At 38.4% G+C, this 26218-nt stretch overlaps 1 protein-coding gene across 21 annotated transcripts in view; it reads left to right on the top strand.

The window, feature by feature from the left end:
• Positions 1–26218, top strand: part of CREM (cAMP responsive element modulator) — a 77225-nt gene that overhangs the window by 41926 nt on the left and 9081 nt on the right. For 8 of the 21 annotated variants that reach the window (XM_029077645.2, XM_029077640.2, XM_039913828.1 and 5 more), the window contains 4 exons: positions 4193–4339; positions 5805–5902; positions 6060–6202; positions 18173–18361. In XM_029077645.2, coding sequence (XP_028933478.1) covers positions 4193–4339; positions 5805–5902; positions 6060–6202; positions 18173–18361 — 577 coding nt within the window. Of the gene's footprint in view, positions 1–755; positions 1032–3517; positions 3539–4192; positions 4340–5804; positions 5903–6059; positions 6203–18172; positions 18362–21050; positions 21147–21714; positions 21909–22972; positions 23117–26218 lie in introns of those variants that run through there. The other 13 variants (XM_039913831.1, XM_039913830.1, XM_029077648.2 and 10 more) reach the window with 11 other exon arrangements.

Below are 26218 nucleotides of genomic sequence, written 5' to 3'. Positions count from 1 at the left end.
CTAAACCCTGGTGTTAGGGCTATTTGTAATTTTCAGTTTTCCCAACTTTTGATGTTTCTGCATGGTGAACAGAAAATTAATTGATTTTGATAAAAGTGAAATATTTTTGGATCAGCCTTTGTTTCCATGGTTTTTTGACCCCCAAAGTGGAAGCAGTGGTTTGGCCAGCTCAGGCCCATCACATCACTTGGAATCCTGTGTGCTCTGAGCTCCTGGTGGAAGGGATTCATTCATTCAGTCATATTTATTGAGTGCTTACTGTATGCAGAGAACTGTACTAAATGCTTGGAAAGTACAATATGGCAACAGATAGAGACAATCCCTACCCAACAAAGGGCTCATAGTCTAGATCACATCTACCTCTCTATTGTATTGTACTTTCCCAGGCATTTAGTACAGTGTTTTGCACACAGTAAGCACTCAGTAAATATAACTGACTGATCCCATTGCCTTTCATTTCTTAAAATGGAATGAAAAAGTTTATTCATTCAATAGTATTTGAGTGCTTACTATGTGCAGAGCACTGTACTAAGCGCTTGGAATGAACAAATCGGTAACAGAGACAGTCCCTGCCCTATGACAGGCTTACAGTCTAATCGGGGGAGACAGACAAGAACAAAATGACCCAAGAGAATCACTACACCAGATAAAACAAAATTGAGAAGAATTTGGTTTGGAGTGGAGTTGGGAGCACTTTTTCTTTCCTTTCACATCCCGCTTCGAGTCATATGACAGTTCAAGACACATTATGACATCACAGATCCATCTGTAGGGAACCTAGCAACAGATTGGAGTTGGACTAGTAGGGGTGTAAGTCAGGCCCTGGGCTGTAACATTGAGAGGTTTCTCCAACTTATAAACATCCTTATGATGGCATAGCTAAGGGAGGTTGTAAAGCATACCTCTGACTTAGTTGTTCAGGTGACTACTGACCGGTTGATGTTTCTTGGAGAATGTGGTGGCAAAAGCAAAATTTACGTTACAATTATAATGCCGAGAACTACACTTCAGAGGAGGATCTGGAAAACCAGGTATTTTTAAAGTCTACTATTAGTTGAGTAGAATGTTTTATATTTTTAAGAACACCTGTTATATTAATACTGAAAAATATTGCTGAATATGCAACACATCTTAAATCACTATCTGAGAAACTTCATTGGATTAGCATATTTTCAGAGGTGTGAATAACTTGTGCCATAGACTTTATCATGGGTTTCAGTTCACAAAGGTATTAGAGGGTTGTATTTTTGTTCACAATTATTTTCTGCTTATGCACTGGTTAACTTTCTTAACATGAAAATAAAGTTTAAGTGAAAGTGAGCTAGATAAAGAATTGTTTCCATAGATCTAAACCATTTTTAAATGCCAAAAATACAAAAAGCAATGTAAATAATATTCCAGTCATGAAATATTATTGAATTATTTTGGTGGATATATGTAAATACCTTAGTTTTCAAAATGTGAATGTTCACATCCTATGTAGAAAATAGGTAACTTGGACCACAGATCTGCCTATATGTATGCCAAATAGATCTGCAGTCATGATTTAAAGCTATACTGGGGAATCAGCATGGCCTAATGGGCAACTCAGTCGATCAATCAGAGCCAAAGGACCTGGGTTCTAATACCAGCTCCCCAGCTTGCCTGCTTTGTGACCTTGGGAAAGTCACTTAACTTCTCTGTGACTCAGTTTCCTCGACTACACTATGGGGATTCAGTACCTATTCTCCCTCCTACTTCTCTAGTCTGTAAGTTTATTGTGGGCAGGGAACGTATCTATGAATTCTGTTGTATTGTACTCTCCCAATTGCTTAGTACAATGTTTGGCATACAGTAAGCACTTAAGCATTGATTGGACTGAAAGTCCCATGTGAGACAGAGACTGTACTCAGCCTGATTATCTTGAATCTACCCCAGCACCTAGAACACATAAAGTGCTTAACCAATAGTGTAAAAAATACTGAAATATGATTTAATAACAAAGTCACTTTAAATACTTTAAAGGGAGGGGAAGAGAACTGCTCAAATTATGGTCAAATTTGCAGTGAGATGAAAGAGGCCTGTAAATAATTAAAATGTAATTAAAGTGGTAAAGAAGACCACAGTACAGACTGGTTGCATTGTATATATTTATTCAGATATAATGATCTTTAAAAATCATGTTTTTCCTAATGGCTACAGTGGCATTTAGCAAATCAAGATGGCAAGATAAATAATGATGGCAAAATGAATTACGTTTCACAGACTTTCCCTTGTGCTTAACTGTTATCCAGCTAAAGATAGATGGATATCACCCTAGAAGCTTTGATTTAACTTTCCAGTTTGGGAATCGACTCCTTAAAAATAGTAAGATTTCTGAGGCCTTGAGAAGCTTGTGTCTTCTAACTTGCCTCAAGATGCTTTTGTACCTGAGCATTTTGTTTCCTCCCCGCAGACGTCCTTTAGGTAGAGGGAGTTCAATCTGAATAGATAAACCGTAGGATTGTGCAGCATTCCAGTAGAGTAATGCTGCCAAATTAACAGCGGCAGAGTCGTCAAAGGAAGGAGAGTATCTTACCTTCCAGTGAAACTCTTGTGGAGATTTGGTGCTCATTCAGTTTTGACATATCATTATTCTCTCTGAAGTTGGAAGGAGAGCTCTACAACTCTTGCAGTGCAGTCACAGCATATCTTGGCTCAAAAAATTATTGTGGTCTTCTGTAATTGTAGTCCCCACAGAGCCTGCAAATGATCCATCACACTGAGTACCTGGTGTACGATTCAGGAACAAGACAAAGTAATGTTTACGCTCTTTTGGACAGAGAATGTGGCCATGATTAGATTGAATCATGAGGCAGAGAAGTATTTACCTGTCAGCTAAGTGACATAGAAATGCTATATTACATCAGACCAGGGATCCACCCAGCCCTATAGTTTGTGTCCAACAGTAACAAGTGATTTTTTAGAGGAATGATTTGATGGTTTCTTTCCTTGTTATCCACCTTTCCAACCTGATTATCTTGTAACCACTACAGCGCCTAGTACAGTGCTTGGCATATATAGTCAGTGCTTAACAAATAGCGCAATTATTATTATTAGTCCTCTACTGGGGAAACTTTAGGTATTTAATTATTGAATTTAGGGATCCTCTGTGCAAGGGAGGCTCTTTTTGAACCAGGTCTGTTTTCTTCTCTTTTTACCAACCCTGATTCCACACATAAATTTGGCCATGATGGTCTCTAGCTGAAAATAGGAAGGGCTTAGTAAGAAAACAGCAGGCCACAAAATTTGTGGAAAAAAAACATTTTATTTGAATAAAAACACTATGAAATCAAGTTTCTCTAGCCACCATAACCTGCATTTAAAATAATATGGTAGAGATGGGCCCTGGAGGTCATAAAGCAACTCTGTTGTCTCCTCAAGGAAGAAAGTGAGGTAGTTTAACTGCCTCAGAACTCTGTGGGGAGCATTCTTAGCCCACCTGAGAGGGGATCCGAGGCAGTTTCTTAAGCCTACCACTAAGACACTACTTCTTTAGCAGGATAACCTTCTCCTCATGGTACCTGCACTTTCTGTTTTGTCATTTCTCCACACTTAAGGGAAAAGAGGAAGGAAGAAAGGAAGGTAAACCATTGGTTAGGCTGGAAAATAAGTAGTTTTTTTAAATGGTATTTGTTAATCAATCAGCCAATCAATCAGTGGAGTGCTTACTTTTGTGCAGAGCACTGTACTTAGGGCTCAGGAGAATTCAATATAACATTATAATAGAGTTGGTAGACAAAGACCCTGCCCACAACAAGGTAAGAACTAACTGTGTGCCAGGCACTGTACAAGTCGCTGGGATAGATACAAGCTAATCAAGTTGGACACAGTCCATATCCCTCATGGAGCTCACAGTCCTAATTCCCATTTTACAGATGAGGTAACTGAGGCAAAGAGAAGTGAAGTGACTTGCACAGCAGAAACGTGGCAAAGCCGGGATTAGAACCCAGGTCCTTTGGGCTCCCAGGCCCATGCTTTATCCTTTAGGCCATGCTGTTTCTTGCCTCTAGTGTGGAAAGGCAGCCCTTTAAGCAACACTTGCATTAGTGAATGACCCTCCTGCATTAACTTCACACGCACAAAAGGCCGTAATAGGTCAGGAGTTCGTTATTGATTTTTATTTTAAAATCAGCACCTGCCAAAATCATGTGCTGTCATATTCTTTTCGCAGGTTTCGGTAGCTGGATCTGGCACTGGAAGAGGCTCTCCTGCTGTAGCATTAGTGCAATTACCATCCGGTCAAACTGTACAAGTCCAGGGAGTGATTCAGGCCTCCCAGCCTTCAGTTATTCAATCTGCACAAATCCAAGCTGTTCAGGTTTGGCTTCTTTGATTGTTTTTAACCTTTACGATCTCTTTAAGTTTGGCTTCTTTGATTGTTTTTAACCTTTACGATCTCTTTAAGTTTCAGTCATCGACTGTTTGCCAGGTCTGCTTAAACACATGAAGGGCTCTGGGATTGGAGATAGATTGGAGATCGAAGGTTCTGCTTTAGCAGTTAGAAACTATCAGATCTGCATTCTGCCATTAAATTGCCAAGTGATGTCAAGCAATAGCTTTAATATTTCCAGTACCCAAACAAAATTGGATTGTGGCTGAGAATTATGCTGGGGCTTAAATGTTCTGAGTTCCTCTTAGGAAAGATGGTGGGTTAATACAAAATGTTTGGAAGGATACGCATGATTTTGTTGTGTAGTCCAAGAGTAAAATTATTACTATTCAAGTAAGTTAATGAGATGCCTCAGTGCCTGCCCTCCCCCTCCCTCTCAAGATATGAAATTATGCCACAGTCTACTCATCTTTAACACACTGGATTTCACTAGTGAACAAAATCAAGTGTATAGTTTCCAAGCCTTAATTTCATGTGGTCATAAAATATCTTTTGGGATAAAAGTTGATAAATTTGACGCCAGGCCAAAGGAAATGGTTTAAAAATTGTAAGGCATAATTGGTTATTTGGTGGACTATATTTGTTTTCATTCAAGAGGGGAAATTATTTTTTTCTTTATTTTCACCCGTTTGAATTTGGAAATATGTCTTCAGACTATACTATATTCAGGATCATGACATATCCATTGAAGGACTTCAAGCTAAATTGGAACTAGATTGATGAAGGTAATGCCAAGCTAAGATTTGGGAGGTGTGTGCACTGTTAGGTCATTTAGAAGGCTTTTGGTTTCCCACTTGCCTGGGAAAAACACCATTCAGGAAATGGTGTAATGAAACCTTCTCAGAACTATAGGGTGGGGGGGGGGCAACCAAAGGTGCACAAGATCACCTGTCCCTTTCTAATAATAGCCCCAGACACCCATATATGCCTCTACTAATGCCAGTGATTTTTGCTACAGAAACAAGTTTTGTTAAATTTCAGACGTTAAGCTGATTTCCTCATATGTCACTGGAATTTTTTGTTCACTGGTTATCCTGCCAAAATCAGGCTTTTTGGCACTGTCAGCTCTAATGGTCTTTTTTTTCCTCTTTCTTTAATGGAACTTGAATGCAAATCTGCTTCTGTGAAACATTCAGCTTAGGGTGGTGAACTCTGAAGCACCTCTGCCCCACAAAGGTTCCCACAACGCTTGCGGCTGCATCTGTTGAATGCATTGTGGCTGAAAGTAGTTGTTGGTGGAAACTCGAAGTCTAATTTTCTGACTTTCCTGTCTAAGCATTGTTTTTTGTATTTTAGAATCATGGGATGAAAAATTAAAGTCTACCAAACTGCTCTAATTACCACACAAAAGGCTTCTGAATTGATGACATGTTTCAAAACTCTTGAATTATAGGTAGCAGCAATTGCAGAAACAGATGAATCTGCAGAATCAGCAGATGTAATCGAGCCTCACAGTCGTAGGGAGATCCTTTCCAGAAGATCTTCGTATCGGTAAGATCTCTTATTTCTTGCAGTTTGGGTAACTTTCACTTGAGGCATCATACAACTATATCACCAGATGCAAGATTGTTTAATTTGGTTGCTGAATGTATAAAAATGCATTTTAAACATTTTGAAGAATGGTTTAAATGGTCTACATTGTTTTTAGAAAAATACTGAATGAACTCTCATCTGAGGTGACTGGTGTTCCAAAGATTGAAGAAGAAAAATCAGAAGAAGAAGGAACATCCCCCAACATCTCTCCTATGGCGGTGCCAACCAGCATATATCAGACTAGCACTGGGCAATACAGTATGTATGCTAAGAGACAATGTGATATTTTCCAACCCTTAGTAGATATAGCAAGACATTCTCATACAGTGAATGAAAGTCATTGTGGTGTTCAGCGTAAAACATCTGCTCTAACAATAAGCTCCATAATATATGTGGTGCAGAATGATAAAGCAGATATTTTACAACTAAAAATTGAGAATTTATCATAGTAGCTAAATAACTTTGGAAATGCTTAACATCTTTCCTTGACAATTCAGTTTCAAAAGAATTTGAGAGAGACTTAGGGTAAAAGCAGAGTACAGTTTTTCTATTTCAGATATATTTCTTACTCTTTCTCAATTTTTTAAATGTCATCCTTAAAGTTACAAGTTATTAAAAAAGAGATACAAACTCAAATACAAATTAATTTTATCAATAAAAATACTATTTACTAGTTTTTATTAGTTACATTTAAATGCTTTGAAATGTTTCTTATGTATTTCCACTTAAAATACTGTTTATATTTTTGCAGTTAGCATATGTTTCAGTTCTGCCTAGGAAATAAAGAAAAATGATTAATCTCTTTAAAAACACATTCCTGGCTAGCCAATATTCACTGCAGCATTAAGCTTCATAAGGTCTAAATAAAAGAATATTCTCTTTAGTCCTAGGCATCTTGTTATGCTGCCTACTAAATGACATAATTTTTTCCCATTAAAAAGCAAGTCGCATATGCAAAAACTACATTTGTAGTACAACCTATATGTCATGGATAGAGAAGTTTCACTGAGAATAAATATTATGTTAGTGCTGACTTAGGGTTCAAAGGGCTATGTTCATTTACTCCTGGAATTTAGGATCAGATGGAAAATATTAGGCCCCAAGTTCAAAGGCTTGGCTTTTGGGGCAAGCGGCTGCAGTACAATAGTTTGTGGTAAATTGCTTTCCCTGTCTGCCTTCCCTGGTCAGTAATCAGTCCTCTTATCTGGGGAGTTGGTGGCAGAAACCAGAGTAATAGTTTAGAGATTATGTGATGCGGTTGGAGCAGATGGAAATGAAACTGTTTTGAAACCTGGAGGCTCTGGGTCGAACTAGGAGGTGCTAAATGTGTCTGTCTTCAAACCCTTCTCTCCACTGAAAAGATTATGACTCACTGAGGAACTGGGACTGTGTTTAATACCTGTGTCTAATGTGGATACCTGTGTATTCTCTCCCAGCAATTAGTTCAGTGCCCTGCACACAGTAAATACCGTTCCAAATATTACTACTACTTTCTTGGCTGTTTGTGTTTAAGCTGTCCAGTGTTCAGATCCCTTTTTCCAGGTTGCAATACAGGTAATAGGAAAGATTCAGAATGGCTTAAAAGATAGTGGAATACTTATGATTGAATCGGAAAAGGTAGGAAAAGGGCAGGAAGGTTGTAGGTCAGAACTGGTGAAGTCCCAATCAAATAATCCACATTAACTTGAAGGAAGAGTTTGAACAACTGATGGGTTTTGATCAGTGAAACTTAAGGACCGAGACCTGACCCAGAGGAATTGATTCTAGTGCTAATGGTTTATGGAACCTTTTTTGCACTTGTACTCTAGATAAGCAGCATGGGGTAGTGGAAAGAACTCGGGTGTGAGAGTCAGAGGACCTAGTTTCTAATCCCGGCTCTTCCAAGTGCTTGCTGTGTGACCTGGGGCAAGTCACTTAACTTCCCTGTGCCTCAGTTCTCCTTTTCTCCCTCTTACTTAGACTGTGAACCCCATGTAGGACAGGGAATGTGTCCAACTTAGTTCATTTCTATCCACCCTAGCCCTTAGAACAGTGTTTGACACATAGTAAGCCTTTAATAAATACCATTAAAAAACAAACCAAAAAAAAGACCTTTGCCAGTCATCTTGCATCTGCACATAGTAAGCGCTTAACAAATACCATCATCTTCCCATGGGGACATAGAGTGCAATGAACAATTAGGAGAACCAGGGTGCGGCTCATTGCAACTTGCAATGCGTACGATCATCACCCACGTTGGCCAGCTGTATCCAGACCCAGGACTGCAACTTAGGTCTCCCTCTCCCGATTCCCAGAGCGGTGGACTTTCGAGTGGACCAGAGCAGGGCTGGGAAGATTTCAGATATGTATAAAAGGGCCTCTGACTTGGTCTTGGCCAGGCTGAGTGAGCAGCAGGGAGTTGATGTGATGTAGGGATGATGTCAAAGGGACGGGCAAGAATTCTGGTTGAGAGAACAATAAAATGTAATCAACTGGACTCATTACCCACTCTTAGATTTTTGAATCCTTTGATGTGAAAGTATTTAGAAATGGTTCATATGGGCTGGTACCATATTGGAAATCAAACTATAAAATTCTAAGTCTTGGTTAGTCTATGTTATTGAGCTCTTCAAATGTAGGTGAACTGTAGAAGAGTGGTTAGAGATATATTGCTTCTTTGGGGTGTTTGTAATCTCTCTCTGCTAAACACACATCTTTTTGTTGATCGTTGTGGTGCATTTACTTAGAAAGTAATAGTGTTCACTTAATTTTTAATGAAGATACACTCATTATTGCAAAAGTAAGAAATAGTCCTTAGATAGGGGAGATAAAATTTTTACTTTAGGGATTTACATAAATTTACATTACTGTATTCCTTGCTTTTTTAGTATAGCTTTCTAGATGTAATGCCCAATTAAGGAAGGAGAAATATGCTCGTCCTTGAAACACTTGGAGATTTTAAGAACTTTTTTATAATTATACTTGAAACCTCATAATCTCCTAATGCACATCTAGTTTTTGCTTAATCATTTCTTTAACTCAACTGTGGTTGAGTTTCCGTTAACCTTTTTGTTGTGTGTATTTCCTTTTATAGATAAAAACAAAGAATTTAATTTTACAGGGTGTCATTGATGTGAGAAGCATTGCTGGAAATAAAAAGTAATTGTGGAAAAAGTCAAGTTCAAAAAGTTTTTAGAAATACTTTGATGTTCCTTTCCCAAACTATAGCCTTTGAGAGACGTCTAAGTAGTATAGAACTTGAAAGTTGGAATATTTGCCCGAGTCTTATTCTTTTAGCTATTTGATATTGATCACACGGCTCTTATTGTGGTGCAGAGCACTGTAATGAATGCTTGGGAGAGTACCATAGAGTTGGTGGGCACAATCCTTGCCTACAAGGAGTTTACAGTCTGGGGGGCGGGGAGGGCGGGGTAGGGAGATGTTACAATAAATTACAAATAAGAGAAATGGGGATTCAAAGAATATGCACATAAATGCTGAGGGGCTGGGAGTGCCATTGTTCTTGTCTGTCCATCTCCCCCATTAGACTGTAAGCCCGTCAAACGGCAGGGACTGTCTCTATCTGTTGCCGACTTGTTCATCCCAAGCGCTTAGTACAGTGCTCTGCACATAGTAAGCGCTTAATAAATACTATTGAATGAATGAATGGGGTGACTATCAGGTGCTTAACGGGTACAGATAGACGTGCATAAGTGATGCAGAAAGGAGGGCAAGAGGGGAAGAGGGAAAGTCTCTTGGAGGAGATGTGATTTTAACAGGGCTTTGCAGGTAGGTGATAGTGGTGGTCTGTCAGATATGGGGGGGAGGGAATTACAGACCAGAGGAAGGATGTGGGTGAGGAATCAGTGATGAGTTAGGTAAGATGGAGGTACAGTGACTAACTTGGTGATAGAGGAATGAACTTTGTGGGATGGGTTGTAGTAGGAGATCAGTGAGGTAAAGTAGAATAAGTAAAGCTGATTGAGTCGACTGTAAGGAGTGTTTGTTTGAGGCAGGGGTAGCCGGGCAACTATCAGAGGTTTTGAAAATGTGGACTGAGTGTTTTTTTAGCAACAGAGTGAAGTATGGACTGGAGCGAGGAGAGATGGGGAGGAAGTTCAGCAAGGAGGTTGGTTAATTGATAATTGAGATAATCCATCAGTTCATAAAATCCTGGGACTGGAAGGAGCTGTGAGTGGTCATGTAGTCCTGCCTTTAGGCAGGATTACACTTGGACTTTCCAGGCATATTCTACATTCCTATTTTTAATGACTTCCAGAGGAGATACTATAATTTTTTCAGTTATCCTTTCAGTGACCAGAATAATAATTACGATGTTTGTTAAATACTTACTAAGTGACAAGATAGATACCAGTTAATCACATTGGACACAGCCCCTCTCCCAAATGGGGCTCACAGTCTAAGTAGGAGGGAGAACAGGTATTGAGTCACCATTTTACCAGTGAGAAAATGGGGACAAAGAAAAGTTAAGTGACCTGGCCCAGCTGACAAGAGGTAGAGCTGGGATTAGAACCCAGGTCCTGTGATTCCCAGGCCTGGGTTCTTTCCCAGGTAGGAAATTATTGCTGATGTAGTTTTGGGCATTTCTTTTCCACCAAAGATTTTATTAGCATACAGATGTAGCCCAGGTTGCAATCATCTTACAGTATGTCAACCTCAGGGGAGAGGCAAGTTTGAACTGGAGGTGGTGGGGAATCACTTAGAAGAAGAGAATGGGATGGGGAGAGTTTGCCGTTTAGTTTTTACTTGCATGTAAGCCAAACATCACATTGGGGTTAATTGTCAATCAATCAACTTTATTTAATAGCACTTACTGTTTTCAGAGCATTGTACTAAGACCACTTCTGGGGCAGATCCCAACCAATAGAATGTAAGTTAATGGGAAACATACCCCAAGACACAAACATATTTTCAAAGGTTACAACCTGGCTGTATCATGGGGTTTGCCTATATGGTTAACACTAACTTTACCTCTCCCTGCTAATTAATTTGGCACATCATTTCTAATCATCTTATCATCTCTGAGCAAACCTTCAATTAGAAGGAACGTACTATACCGAGAAATATTCCTCTTGTATTTTCTATTAATACACTGTTGGCATTAGTGTATATAAAGCCATCTTGAAATGTCTCCAGAAAGTTTGCCAGGCTAAGAAAGTTGGACATGGGTAAATCTGGGATAGAGGCAAAAAGGGAAAAAGGTATTGCATAAGGTAATACACAAAATACCTAAAGGAAGTATTGCATGAATTTTAACTTAGAAATTTAATAGAATAGCTGTAAGGAGTCAAGGGAGATAGTGATGTTGCAAGCTTCTTGTACAAGGAGATTGGTGAGGTTGACAGAGATATGAAAGTTGGTGGAGGAGTGGATTTAGGATGGAAGAATGGGAGTTCAGTTTTAGCCATGTTCAGTTTGAGATGCTGGTAGAACTTTCAAGTGGAGATGTCCTGAAGGCAGGAGGAACTGTAAGATTGTATAACCATGGGCAGCAGAGGAGGGGGGAGAGAGGTTTGGAAGACAATCAATCATTGGTATTTATTGAGCACTTACTATGTGCAGAGCAATGTACTAATCAGTAGGATGAGTACAGTACAACAGAATTAGCAGACATGTTCCTTGCCCGTAATGCTACATAAAGGTGGTTGTTGAAGTCATGTGAGCAGATGAGCTCCCAAAGAAAGTACATGTAAAGCAAAAAAGAGTGTGGGATGCAGAACAGAAAGGAATCTAAACTTACCTTTTATAATTTTATAAAATCTTCTCCTAAGGCAAAATTGATCCTTTGGAACTAATGGAGATGCATAAAATATTCACCATTCACAGGATTTTTGTGTGCTCTTTTATCTCCTCAGTCTCTTCACACTTTTCCTTTTCCTTCTCAGTCTTCTCTTCCCTGCGAATCCCGAACTTTTTTGCCCTCTTTCCTTATATCCTTATATACTCCCAACTGTATTTATAATCTGTATTTGGGCCATGTATTTTAAATCATCCAGGCTTTTGATTGCTTCAACTAACTTTATTCCCATTAGTTCAGATAATCAATTTTCGGGTGTTTTGAGGCTTAATGGGCTTATAGCTCCTCATTCACTGTCAGGTTTTCTTTCTGCTTGTAAAGGTGAAGTTTGTATTAGAAAAGTACTTTTCCTTTGTCTTTGTTTTTATCCCCCCAGTCAAAACTCCTTTGCGCATTCTCCATTACCTTTTGTGATTATCAAGGCAATTTTAAGGAGTGGATGAATTAAAATCCTCTTTATCAACTGTACCAATTGGTATGCAGCTATGTATTTGAGACCTGAAAGAAACTGGGTGGAAAGGTGATAAGAATTTTTAATAAGCTTTTGAATTGCCCCCTTTTGCCTATCTAATCCTTTCTCTTTCCTTCCTTTAGTGTCTTTAAATATCTAATTTTCACCATCTTTCTTACAGTTCTAGTCTTTTTCCCTTTTTAAATTTTTTCCAAGAGCACTAGTTTTGCGGGTAAATTCTTAGAGGTAGGGATTTGGTTGCAGACTGTAACATCACAACAGTAAATATGGGCACAATAAAGTGGATCAATAAGGCTAGAAAGGTGAACAGGGACCCTAGGAGATGTGCTGCATATTTTTGTCAGGAAAAAGATTTGTCTTCAGTCCATCTGCACAGGTAGTCTGCGTGATATCAGGCCTGTTCCTATGGTATCTTACAAACCATGCAAAATTATCATGTGCTAGCAATACAGTTTTCAGCTTTAGAGGGCTGTCTGAAATAGACAAAAATCTGTTTAATGTTTTGGGTCAGAAACTGCAGAATATATGTATATGTAATGAGGTGTTTATTTTTCTGATGTGTAGTGCTTTCTTGCATAATACATTTCTTTTTAAACCTGGCTGAGTACACACTAATGCAATATTTCTCATGTCTAGCATCTTCTTGAACCATGGAAAACATAACTGAGTGGCACTGTCAATTAAAATTGGATTTGTAACTTAAGTTGGCCACAATATTTGTCTGAATCAAGATGTTCCATCAAATTAGAGTTAACACCAAAGAAACTTACAAAGGGTCTCCTGTGACTTAATGTTGTAAAATCGAAGAGGATCTCTGTTTTACATTTAATTTGAAACTTAGACATCATTAAAAACCTAAGAATGTATTCCAGCAATTTCATCTTCCACAGTTACATTAAGGAGTTCACAGTAGTCCTGGAGACTTTCTCTTTAAAGAGTTTATTTTAGAGCTCATTTTAGTCAAACAACCTTGCCTGGTTTTATTTTCCTCTGTGAAACTATCAATCAATCAATTAATCATTACATTTATTGAGTGCTTGCCTTGTGCAGAGCACTGTACTAAGTACTTGGGAGAGTTGGTAGAAACATTCCCTGCCCACAACAAGCCTAGCAGTAACCATTATAAATGGTATTCCATAATTTGAATTTTTTGTATCATTTTAATTTTATTTGAACCTTCCCCATTCAATCAGTTACTGGACTGTCATATGCAAAACTGCTAATATCCTTAATATCTAGATTCATGCTACAACTCCACTACTTGCTAGCTGGCTGACCTTGGGCAAGTGACTTAACTTCTCTGTGCCTCGGTTTCCTCCTCTGTAAAATGGAGATAAAATACCTGTTCTCTTTCCCTCTTAGACTGTGAGCCCTAAATGGGACTGGGACCGTGTCTGATATGATTATCCTGTTTCTATGCTTAGAACTTACCCAATACCACTTTTAGTATTATTATAATTATTATCATTAACTGGGAGTGGGAGTAACAGTACTGAGGTTGCCAAAACTTTGAGGTGCAAAGTTGGATGTTGTGCAGGAAACTGGGGGAAAAGTATATACCTAATTATTTCTCTTTTAAGACTTTTTAACTAAATGATACTTAATAGGGAAGCAGTGTAGCCTAGTGAAAAGAACACAGGCCTGGGAGTCAGAGGTTTCTAATCTAACTTGGTTTCTATTCCCAGCTACACCATATACCTGCTGTATGGCCTTAGGCAAGTCACTTATCTTCTCTGTGCCCCAGTTCTCTCATCTGCAAAATGGAGATCCAACACCTGTTCCCCATCCTACTTACACTGTGAACCCCATGTGGGACCTGAATATCTTTTATCTACCCCTGCATTTAGTAAATGCTTGACACATTGTAACCCCTTAACAAATGCCACATTATGTTCTATGCAATAAATTTGTAGTAGTGTTGTTGTCTATTGTACTTGTTAAAGAGAACAGGCTGGAAGATATTTAAAAGAAAAATCCCTTGGAAGACAGATGCTTAATATTTTCCCTGCTGCAAGGGTGTGACAAGAAGGTCCTATTTGAAAAAATCTGGGGAAAGATTTTAGCAAGAGTTTTTGAAAAAAGTTGGTTCAGAAGGTTGGTGGATACTTATTTTTAAAGCTTCTTGCACTTGATTGCATTTTACTGAACAGAAAATAGAAGGTTCTCTCTAAATCTGAAGCCTAAGCTCTGTCCTCAGAAAGACACTGTAAGATTCAAAAATGGGCTCTTCAAATACCACTTGATATACAGGATCAGGCAGATGTTTAGAAAGAATTAATTACCTTGACCATAGCATCAGAAAGATTGGTTTTGAACCTACTTGCAGAAAAATCTTCCACGTAAATAAGATAAATTTCTGCAATATTGCTAATTTTGCTACCTTTGAATGCCCTTTTTAAAGTAGAATTTTATATAACACTGTCAACTATTTGTAAAGGCCAGAGTTCGATATATATTTCAGTAGGGTATATTTTACCCTATTCATGTTAGAGGTTTCCAATTTTTTGTGTTTTATATTTTTAAATATCCTTATTTTGTATATACAGTATTAAACTGATCAAGCAATCACTTGGTATTTATTGAGTGCTTACTGTGTGCAGAGCACTGTATTAAATGCTTGGGAGAGTACAATACAGAACAATTGGTAGACATGTTCCCTGACCACAACAAGCTTACTGGCAGTGGTTGAGAAATAACCCTCTGAGTGAAAGCATTCTCCACATTATCCACCTGTTCGTACATTTGAATTTTCAGTCTCGTTATTGTATTAGAGTGGGGTGTATTCCTTTTTGTCATGACTTAGTGCTATCTGGCAGTATCAGCCGTTCATGTTGCAGTCGGATTCTTTCTGAGTGTTTCAGTGCAGAGAGCATGGCCTCAGTGCTTTTGCAAATTTTATTGCTAGACATTGGCGTAGACAGAGAAGATGCTATGTTAGTAAAGCTACAGCTGAGAAGGAGTGTGGCCATTGCACAGGCCTTGGTCTGGGAGTCAGAAAGATCTGGGTTCTTAATCGCGGCTCTACCACTTTTCTGCCGTGTGACCTCATGCACATAGCTGTAATTTTTTTTATGTATTAATGTCTGTCTCCCCCTCTAGATTGTAAACTCGTTGTGGGTAGGGAATGTCCATTTATTGTTATATTGTACTCTCCCAAGCACTTAGTACAGAGAGAAGCAGCGTGGCTCAGTGGAAAGAGCCCGGGCTTGGGAGTCAGAGGTCATGGGTTTGAATCCTGGTTCTGCCACTTGTCAGCTGTGTGACTGTGGGCAAGTCACTTAATTTCTCTGTGCCTGTTACCTCATCTGTAAAATGGGGATTAAGACTATGAGCCTCCCGTGGGACAACCTGATTTCATTGTATCTACCCCAGCACTTAGAAAGGTACTCGACACATAGTAAGCACTTAACAAATACCAACATTATAATTACTATTATTATTACAGTGGTTTGCACACAGTAAGTGCTAAGTAAATTCGATTGAATGAATAAATGAATGAAAGTGATCTTGGGTAAGTCACTTCACTTCTCTGTGCCTCAGTTACCTCCTCTGTAAAATGGGGATTAAGACTGTGAGCCCCCTGAGGGACAGAGACTATGTCCAACCTAATTAGTTTGTATCTACCATCTACCCCAGCGCTTACTACAGTGCCTGGGACATAGCACTTAAAAATACCATAAAAAAATACAGCCTAAAAACTGAGCAAAATTGGAGCTTGTCAGATTATCTACTCTGAGTTCACTTGTTCAATTCCCTGAAATAATTATTCTATTACACTTGCACTCACATTTCTCCCAGTATTTCTTCCATCTGGAAATTCAATGAAATTTTGCTCTCCAGTCACAAGATGGTGGAGAGCCAGAGTCACCAACACATTAATTCCATCTTCTCATGTTACACTCAACACCAGTCGTGGGTTGCTGTTAAAAATGGCCAAACGCTTTGAAGGGAAAAAAGAATCTAAAGTGCCTGAACTGCACAGATTCCAAAACATAACCTTCAATTATCTTTTAATTTCAATTTTACACGAGCCCAGATCCACGTCCCCCTCCCTTAGATGGAGAGTAATAATATCTTAATCCGAGCATTGGAAAAGTGCTGGGTGTGACTAGCTCCGCGTTGATTTTCAGTAGTCTCCTGCACGTTTCAAAATACATTGTGATTTAAAATTTAGGCCTTGCTCTAAGCCACAAAGTTCATACTTACTCTGTTGTTGTCTCACCACTTCTGCTGAACATTTTGCAAGCAGCTTTTCTGATCCTAGTCTTTGTTACTGTGCAATCTGATGGACTAAATTGTATAATTCAAAACAGAAAATACTTACAAAACTCTGATATCCATCATAGTGGGTAGAGAACCTGTAGTCAAAAAAAATGAGTTTTTCTTTTTTGTAGTGCTGTTTATAATATTAATTTTAAGTAAATTATTTAGATTTTGCTATTGGAAATTTAAAAATAATTATTTAGGGATGTAGAAGTTCATATATTTAGGAAGCACAACTGCAGTAAATTTTCATTATAAATATTTAGGGTTATCAATTAATGGTATTTATTGAGCACTTACTGTGTACCAAGCGCTCGGGGAGTGTAATTCAAAAGAGTTGCTTGACATGTTCCTTGCCCACAGGGATATACTAACTAGAGTATTATGCTGTTTTGTTGGCATTTTATCATAGCCTTTGTAGTTAATTCCATTGGTTTTTTTATTTTAAAAAAGGTATCCTGAGATGCCCCTTGGAGTAATATTGAGTTTCAGAACTAGAATCAAATTAATATAAACCACTGTCTACTACCTTAATAATGCAGTACTCTTCAAATACCCAAAATCGTAGTTTTCTATCTTCTTAAATTACTTTAGTTTTAGGATAATACTGGGGGAACCATGTTAAAATATTTTATTATGTACATCTGAATTTAAGTCAGTGATTTGGTAAAATTATGCAGTTTTGAAAGTTACTTTTAAGGCTTAGAGGCAGGTTTGTGAAATCTTCAACTAAACACAAACATATACACCAGCAAACATGTGAAACATTCATATGCAGGGCCTTCAGTGAGAATATCATTTTAGCAATAGAAAACAGTACCTCTGAAAATGGATAATTAAAATAGATGAAATAGAACAGTTAATAGAACTGTTAAATAGAGTTTATAATCTCTCTATCAAGCTAGTGGCAGCCAACTTTGAGAAGACCTTTTAATTCACTTTTAAACCATTTTACTATTGACTCAAGAGCTGAATGAGAAAAAAAATTCTCCACAAAGTGTAAATTTCCACTTTGGGAAGTGTCCAAAAGGAGCCTCCAAAGTGTTTGTCTTTTAAAATATTTATATATGCAACATTGATTTGCTGTAGTCACAATTACCTTTCAATATACCAAGCTCCTTACAGCTAATTTTAATTTCTTTTTTTTACAAGCTATATTCTGAGGTATCACCAATATTTTGGGTTATTTTCCTTGATGCAAAACTAGTAAAATAGTGAAAATTCATTCATGACCAATATCCCAATGGAAGTTTTATAAGAGAATCGGGCTCTTTATATCTCTGCTACGTGAACATTGTCGCAGGTTCAACCTAGATTCATAGGGCTGATATGAATCATAAATTCATATAGTCATCTTATAGTCTATTCCCCTACATCTAGTCTCCACTTAAACCATTGCAGATATATGGAAAGTTGACAGGGAAGAAGAATCCTATATTTAACAAAAATTGGATGGATGAATTGGACATGTTGAAATTAGAAATTTTAAAATGGCCCTTGCAGTCTTTGAAAACTGAGTAGCTCGGCTGGATGACTAAATGAATTTCACGGTCTGGCAGGGAAACAAGGAGGTTTGAGAGCATTACAGGTTAACAGTAGACCAAATTAGAAAAAAAAAGTGTTTATTTTCTTCCATGACAGTATTTTAAATGTGATTATTCAAACGCTCTAATATTTCTCTTTTTCCTCTGTTAAGTTGCTATAGCCCAAGGTGGAGCAGTCCAGATTTCTAATCCAGGATCTGATGGTGTTCAGGGACTTCAGACATTAACAATGACAAATTCAGGAGCTACTCCACCAGGTGCTACAATTGTACAGTATGCCGCACAAGCCGCTGATGGCACTCAGCAGTTCTTTGTACCAGGCAGCCAGGTTGTGGTCCAAGGTATATTTTATTGATCTAATCAACTTAGATAGTGGTAGTGAATGACTCATCTCATCATTTTGCAGTGAGATGGTAGCTTCCCCAAATACTCAGGAAATGGATTATCTTGGCTACAGAACAAAAGAAGCCGAGGAAAGGTATTACACTGGTATAGATGACCAGTTTTATAGAAAGCCTAATTTTCACTGAATTATAGTTTAGGTTTATAAACTCCAGAGGAAAGTGAAAATCAATGAAGTATGCCAGAAGGAAAAGATTGAAAATGCAGAATTAATGAATGAAGTTAATCTTCAAGATTCTTCATTCTTAAATTCCAACTTCAGTATGTAAAATTTCTATCAGAGGGAGGTAAAAATGCTATTGAATTCCAAATCCAGAGTCATCGTCATTCTTTTATGACGAACCTCGCCCTCCTAGTGGCAGGCAAATAGTTAAGTGGATATTTTCCAGTGTCAAACAGGAAGCTGATTGCCACCAGGTCATATCAAAATGAAGGCAGGTCACCATTTTATTTGGCTGTGCTCCATTTTTAGACGGGCAATTTCTTAAAGCCAACATCTGTAAAATAGAGCTGATATAATGCAACTCCAAACTGATAAAGAGAACTTGCGTTCGATTGAGTTTGAATTGTAAATTATTTCTCTGTTGATTCAGTTTCAAGAGCTCTGCTCTCAAGTGTGATGTTAAACATTAACAGACAAATGAATCACTAAGCATTTATTGAACATCACTGTTTGTTACTGTACAAGGTGCATTAGTTCAACTCTTTACTATCTAATATTTTTATTTTATTTTATTCATGTGATGTTCCAGATTGTCCAGGATAATGAAATACAGTCTTGGTGTTGAAGGCTGGTCATCCAGTTTCCCAATTGGCTTTGTTTTCAAGTGTGGGGAAAGGCAGGGATTATTTTTCTTAAAAATATTTATTTTAGAAAAGCTACCTTTTCTGGAAATGTTCTGAAAAAACCCAAAGAACTAATACTAAAGTTGCTCGAGAAACTCTTTTGGCAGTATGCCAAAGGCATAATAACCTTGCCACAACTTTTTGTTAATGCAAGAGAAGGTCTGCGCTATATATATTTTAACTCAGCATTTCATGTTTTGAAGGGACAAAAAATTAAGCTGGAGGAATTTCACTGAGAAGGTTGCTTGGCCTAGTGGAAAAGAGCACAGGCCTGGGAGTCAGGAGACCTAGGTTCTAATCCCTGCTCCATCACTTGCCCACTGTGTGATCTTGGGCAAATCACTTAATTTTGGTGCCTGAGTTTCCCCTTTTGAAAAATAGCGAATATAATACCCTCCCTGTTAGACTGTGAGCCCCATGTGGAAAGGGTACTGTGTCTGATCTGATTATCCTATACTAACCCAATGTTTAGTACAGGACTTGGCACCATAGTACATGCTTAACAAATGTCTAGTACTATTATTTTGTTTTAGCAAATGCTAAAATGAAAATGGACAAGCCATCTATCACACTCTTTCTCTGCCTGGTGGCATGAAGCTAATCAGATGTAAAAGTGGCCTCCTGGCACAGTTCTGGAGCCCAGATCAGGGCCAGGCCACACTGGCTTTTTCAAATCTAGACTGTACCAGAGTCTAGAACAGTCCAATCTGGGGTTTGCTTAAAAAACCTGGTCTGGGTCCATAGGTCCCTCGAGCAGTTCACTTCTGGTCTTCTCCTGACTGGTTGGAGCAGAAACTTGAAGTCCGGTTCTGTCTGGGACCTTGAAATCCTCACCCAATCTGAATCCTGGATTTATCCGACTTCCTAACGACCAGGACTGGACTGGGATATCAGGTAGCCTCAGAGGATCTCTACCTGTTCTATAAATTCTGTAAATGGGGAAAACAACAATCTTGAACTCTCCAAAGTGCAAAAGAAAAGCACACAATGCTGCATATTTAGGAAACTTTTTCCAAAATCTGTTAGCTCTAGTAATGATATTCTGAGAATAGATTCTGATGTACTGTATTTGCAAAAATGATGTGCTTTCCTATATTAGCATGGTAGATTCTTTGAAAAGAGTTTGTGCTACGATAAGCAGCGTGATTTTTTTTCATTTGCAAATAATAAATATATATCTGTAAAAATAAATCATCCTGATGTAGAAAGAGTTTTTTTAATGTGGCTTGTTCGCTGTTCCAGGTAGGAAGCAATTAAAAAAAATCAAAAGTACTTTTATCATAAGTATAAATATTTTACTTTACTTCGAAAACCTTTTTAGTAAATCAGAAATTAACTTGAAAAATCCACAAAACTTTTCACCATTTAAAACAAGTCTTCAAAAGGTAAGGTTTGTAGGGATTTTGGAAAAAAAAAGTATGCTCCAGTATTCAAAGTATTCAAAGTAAAAAGTATTCAAATACATATCGTCGAAAAGTCATGTCCACGTAAACAACAGAACAAACACCATAGGAATAGAAAGCACTAAAGTTATCCCGTTCAAGTAATGGTAGAGGAAAGTTCTCTGTCAGCCCTTCTGTAATTGAGTCCTTGGGGCCAGCTTTGCCAGTAGATTTGTGGGAAAATGAGAGCAAATTGCTTAAGCAGAAGTGGTTTATTGTTTTACGAGTTTTCATTGGACTGCAGTTTGTGTGCTGTACAGTGACAAAGCAAATTAATGATAGTGATAGGCTAGTGATGTCATTGTGATGTCAATACTCCTACTTGTAATCCTGCACATGCTTGCTAGTTTGGAACAATTCATGTTGAACTGTGACAGAGAAAGAAGAAAATCCTGTATGCAGAAGCCGAACATGGCTGTAACAGGAGATGAAACAGGTAGGAATTTTACATAAGGGTTTTCAGACTATCAAACTACATTTAAGCCTTGACATTCAGGAAAGGATCAAATATTGACAATGATTTAAGAAGTACTTTCGTTTTCCAGGGGTAAGTAGTAGGAAATATTGCTGTCATATCTGTTTAATTTACCAGAAAACTGTGAATCTGAGGGTCCTTGAAAAACTATTCAGAGTTTCCCTGCTTACTTTGCCGTTGCAGTAAATTTGTCTTTTTTTTAAATTGGAAATCGGAGTGACGGGCCAGCTGCCCTTGTGTTGAGAAAAATAAGCTCTCTTGAGCTTATCTCACTCTACCTGTTGCAAGTTTAGCCTCACCGCAAGAGAAAGATAGGCACTGTTAAAGTTGCGTAAATAAGTCTCCAGTATTTGTCTCTTGGATGAAGCATAACTGTGGCAGAAAACAGATTCGAGAAAGCTACCGTGCTTTAAATGTTCTTGTGCTTTTTGCTTTCCTCCTCTGTTGAAAATGGTCTGTTCCCCCAGCTAATTGAGTTCTAAAGGTTGACGTCATTAAATTTCCTGGAATCGTGTTGCAGTAGGGAAGTGGAAAAGTTAAACTCTAAACAAGATGCACATTGACGTCAGCTTAGAGTCATGCCGAGATTTAGTCAGTTCCTTTCTGCTTTGTCAAATGCCACCGACAGATTTAGCGTTAAGTAGCTCGCTGCCTTCATCTTCATGGCAACTGGGTAGATTATTTTTTTCTAAACCCCCTTCAGTTGGTTTCACTTCACCCAAGGTAAGTATCATCTCTCCTCTAGTCCTATGTTTAAAGTCTAGAGGTTGGGAGGGATCTATGGGTTGGGGGGGGCAAGTTTATATGGTCAAGTTTGGAATTGCTCTCATCAGGCAGTCGGTGCACGTATCTTGGGAGGAGGGTAGCTATATATAACAGAAGGTTTCTTTTACTTTGGCCTAGCCTATTTGAAGCTTAACAATACAGGGGTGCTCTCTAGTGTTCAAAAAAAGGAAATACTTTTCATTTTCTTTCTTTTTTCCCCTTGTTTGCTTTTGACGACTCCTCGGATAAATGCATTTTTAAGAAAGCTGGATTTGGCTCATAACCTTCTGGGCAAAATGATTGCTTCCCCTTGGGCCCAGTGGTGCCCTTTAAAAATCGAAGATTTGCCAACTTGAGATTCAGGAAAAAAGATTTGAATTGGAAAGATGGGAAAGAAGTCAGTTCAACCATAATTATGGGCATCTATGTGGTTATTGTGAATGTCTACTTGAATTAGTTTATTTTTGCAAGCTAATGGTTGGGATGCCTCACTCTCCTAATTAAAGTTGAAACTTCTTTTAATGTGTAATGTTGAGTGAGAATGAGGGGGACAAACATTATTCTTACTGAACAGCTCACAGTCTTACCTGCTACTTTTCAGTAAGGTAACCTTTTTGAGTCTTTTGAATACAGTAAAATACACCTATAAATGAAAAGATGAAAATGTTAAATCACTTAAGTGACTTACAAATATCAGGTGTGAATAATACCAGTTTTTAGAAAAAAAAATTTCATGCCTAACTTTGGTGAACTAATACCAAAGTCTGTATTTGTCGTGAATATTGACATTTGAGACATAACCACATTTCAATTCCAAAATGCTTCACAACCTAATTTTTAAGGTGTAAAAATATGGGGGGAGAGAGAGAGTGTGTGTATGTGTTTGTGGGGGGGGGGGGGTGTTTAAATTGGTTTGGAAAAATGAGAAAGAAGTCTTGCGAGTTTGGACTTTTTAATATTAAATGCTTTTGGATTTTGAATATGAAGATATATGGACAGATTGTATCATTTCTATTTTACAGATGAGAAACCTGAGACCCAGTGAGGTTGAGTCTTTTCCAAGGTCACATAGTAAGAAAGTTTTAGAAGCAACAGACTCCTGACTCCTACCTCACGGTGTTTTATCCATTAAGACAGCATTGTACCTAAGGCTGGAAAATCTTCAGGTCCACAAAATATATCTATTTTGCATGACTAATTTTCACTAGCCCTTCCCTTGTATAGCTGGGCATAGAAAGGATGCATATGCTAAGTGAGAACTAGTAGTATATGGAAGTATTATTGCTTAGGCTGAGTGGTGATTTCAATTTTTAGGATTTCAATTTTTTTTCCAGTGTCTAACTGCTCCCTTAGCCCCAAGCCTATAGGTCCATGTTACCGCATCTCTTCACACATATGGAATAATTAAAATGTAAAATGTAATGTATTCACATTTAGAAAAAGGAACTTGGATATGTCAAATGACTCTAGAAGACAAGTGTGCCTTGCCAAGTGAGACCCCTTGGAAATTAGTTGGTATAATTTATTGCATCCGAGAGAATGGTTCCTTCCTTGATGAAATGGCTTACAGGAGTTGCTAGAGTCGTAAATCACTTTGAAAGTGAATGAACCACCAGTTTCATCCTTTTGTAAGGTCCCAAAATGGTAGTGTGATTCATTTGATAGAAGTGAAGGGGTAGTCAGCAGGAATATTTTTTGATGCTTTTTTCCCCCTGCCATTTTGTGTTCATTTTAATTAAATGTGGCTCAGGACAAGTGAACGTCTTATTTGGCTTATTCAAGAACCTATTTTGCATATTTAAATGTAATTCCCAGTGCATGTTTGTGCTTTTAAATTAATTTAGTTAGTGCTTATCTGCTTTAGGAAGCCACCCACCTTTGACATTTTGCCAAACATTTTAAGATACAGACCAGACCTTGAAAAAGCAGATTATAAAGAATAGCAGAACTCACTTTTCATTTAATAGCTTTTGGTTATGACTGGCAAACCTATTAGTGACTGGATAATGGGCTAATAGATTCATATCCTAACATTTAAGAAAAGTTTGAATGGTAATCTGTTAATGTTTTTTCATTCCTTTTCATTTTCCTTATTCTGAAATTAAGGGCTTTTTGACTATAATTTTATTTGATGTAAGTACCTCTGGAATTTTTAAAAAAATTAAATAGGCTGGAAAAATCACTTTTCAGGCTTTTTCCATCTGAAAAATGATTTATTTACTTGGCATAGTGGTATTTGTACTAAATTGGAAGAAACCTTATTTTTAAATGGACCAAATGTTTAAATCCAGCATTATTTACAGAGATTGAAAAGATGCATTGATTCATTTGTGATGGCAGTGCTCTTTTCTGTCACTGAGTTCTTACCGACAATATGACATATTTGTGTTACATGACACTGTTCGGCTTCCTTCATCCCCTGGTCAAACGGATGTACTGTAAACAAGCTTAGTGCTTGTCTGGAGGATCCACCTTTCAGCAGAAAAGTGGGAGGCTGCTTGGAAATAAGGTGGATTGTGGACTCCGTAAAGGGTAGTGTGCTACCCTTTTTCACCAGACTCCTGGTGTGCACGAAAGTGATCTAAATTCTCAGAGGTCCCAGAACTGCCCCTTCTCTCTGGGGTCATCGGGACACCATCTTGTCGAATCCATTCAGATGGAGAACATCACCCTTTCTATCCTCAAGGGACTTAAAATGTAACACATACTCTGGCCCAACATTCATTGGCAGTTGGCGCATCTGAGATCAGGGAATATAAATAACCAAAGTGGTATGTTTTGAAGTAAATAGAATGAGTGTGTCTCTCTTGACTCTGCTGTTATATTTATTCCAATCTACTGATGCAGCTTCTGTGGGAAATCTTGCCTCCGTCTGTCAGTATAACATCTTTCATTATCTTGTTTCCTGTTAGTTGATGCTCACAATCTACTTTCTACACAAACTTTTTGCCCTTCGATGCCTGTTCTTTATTGCTGTCATTAGCAACTGAAGCTTGAAGGAATTGTAGTTCATTTTTCACTTGAATGTTCTAGGACACAGGGGGCTGTGTTCTTCCCTTGCACTAGGGAACAAATATACCCCTGGGGCACAGGAGAGAGAAGCCTCCTTTATCAACTTCCTGAATTCTCTCTGCTGCCCAGGTTCATGTGCAAGGTTTGTATTCACTGCTACCACTGAGAGCAGTAAAGCAAGAGCAGCTAGAAATAGCTGCCAAGAAAGGCTCATTCTTCTTGGGGAAGTCCTTACGCAACTGGAGAGACTCCCCAGTGAGCGTGCTGTAGAGAATTTGGGGCTATGGAGAACTGTGGATTTGTGCCTATCCTGAGTGCACATTCTGCTACCCTCCCCATCATAATCACCTGGGAATTTCCAAATTTCCTTATTCTGTCAGCAAAGGGAGGAATAACCTCCTTCATAGGTTAAGTGGGCATGGAGTACCAATATATGTTTGAGTGTAGCTTTCCCCGTGTTGGGATGGAGAATTGGACCCAGTAGTCCATAGTTTTCAATGATGATGATTATTACTACTTCGATCTCTCAATCACCTCCTTCCTCTAACCTGGAGCACCCTTCCTCTTTATATCTGACAGATGATCATGCTCTCTACCTTGAAAGCCTTATTAAGATCACATCTCCTGCAAGAGGCCTTCCCAGGCTACACTCTTGTCCTCTTCTCCCACTCCCTGCTGCATGATCTTGGCACTTGGATTTGCCTCCTTTATTCACCCGTCCCTAAGTCCCATAGCACCTATGTACAGATATGTAATTAATTTGTATATATGAATATCTATAATCCCCCTCTACACTGAGCTCATTGTGGGCAGGGAACGTGTCTACCAACTCTGTTATATTGTAATCCCCCAGTTGCTTAGTACAGTGCTTAAAACAGAGTAAATGCTCAATAAATATGATTGACTGATTAAAACCATACTACTTACCAAGCACTGTTCCAAACACTGGGGTCAGACACAGTCCCTGTCTTACATGGGGCTCACAGTCTAAGTAGAAGGGAGGGCAGACATTAACTCCCCATTTTACAGATGAAGCTGAGACACAGATAAGTGACTTGTATAAGGTCACACAGCAGGCTACTGGCTGAGCTGGGATTAGAACCTAGGTTCTCTGACTCCCAGGCTCCCACTCTTTTACTAGTTCATACTGCTCCTCAGATATAATTCATTCAGTAGTATTTATTGAATGCCTACTATGTGCAGAGCACTGTACTAAGCGCTTGGAATGTACAATTCAGCAACAGAGGCAATCCCTG

Source organism: Ornithorhynchus anatinus, chromosome 13 (assembly GCF_004115215.2).
Source record: "Ornithorhynchus anatinus isolate Pmale09 chromosome 13, mOrnAna1.pri.v4, whole genome shotgun sequence".
Classification (NCBI taxonomy): Eukaryota; Metazoa; Chordata; class Mammalia; order Monotremata; family Ornithorhynchidae; genus Ornithorhynchus; species Ornithorhynchus anatinus.
This window is presented reverse-complemented; position numbering and strand designations above follow the sequence as displayed.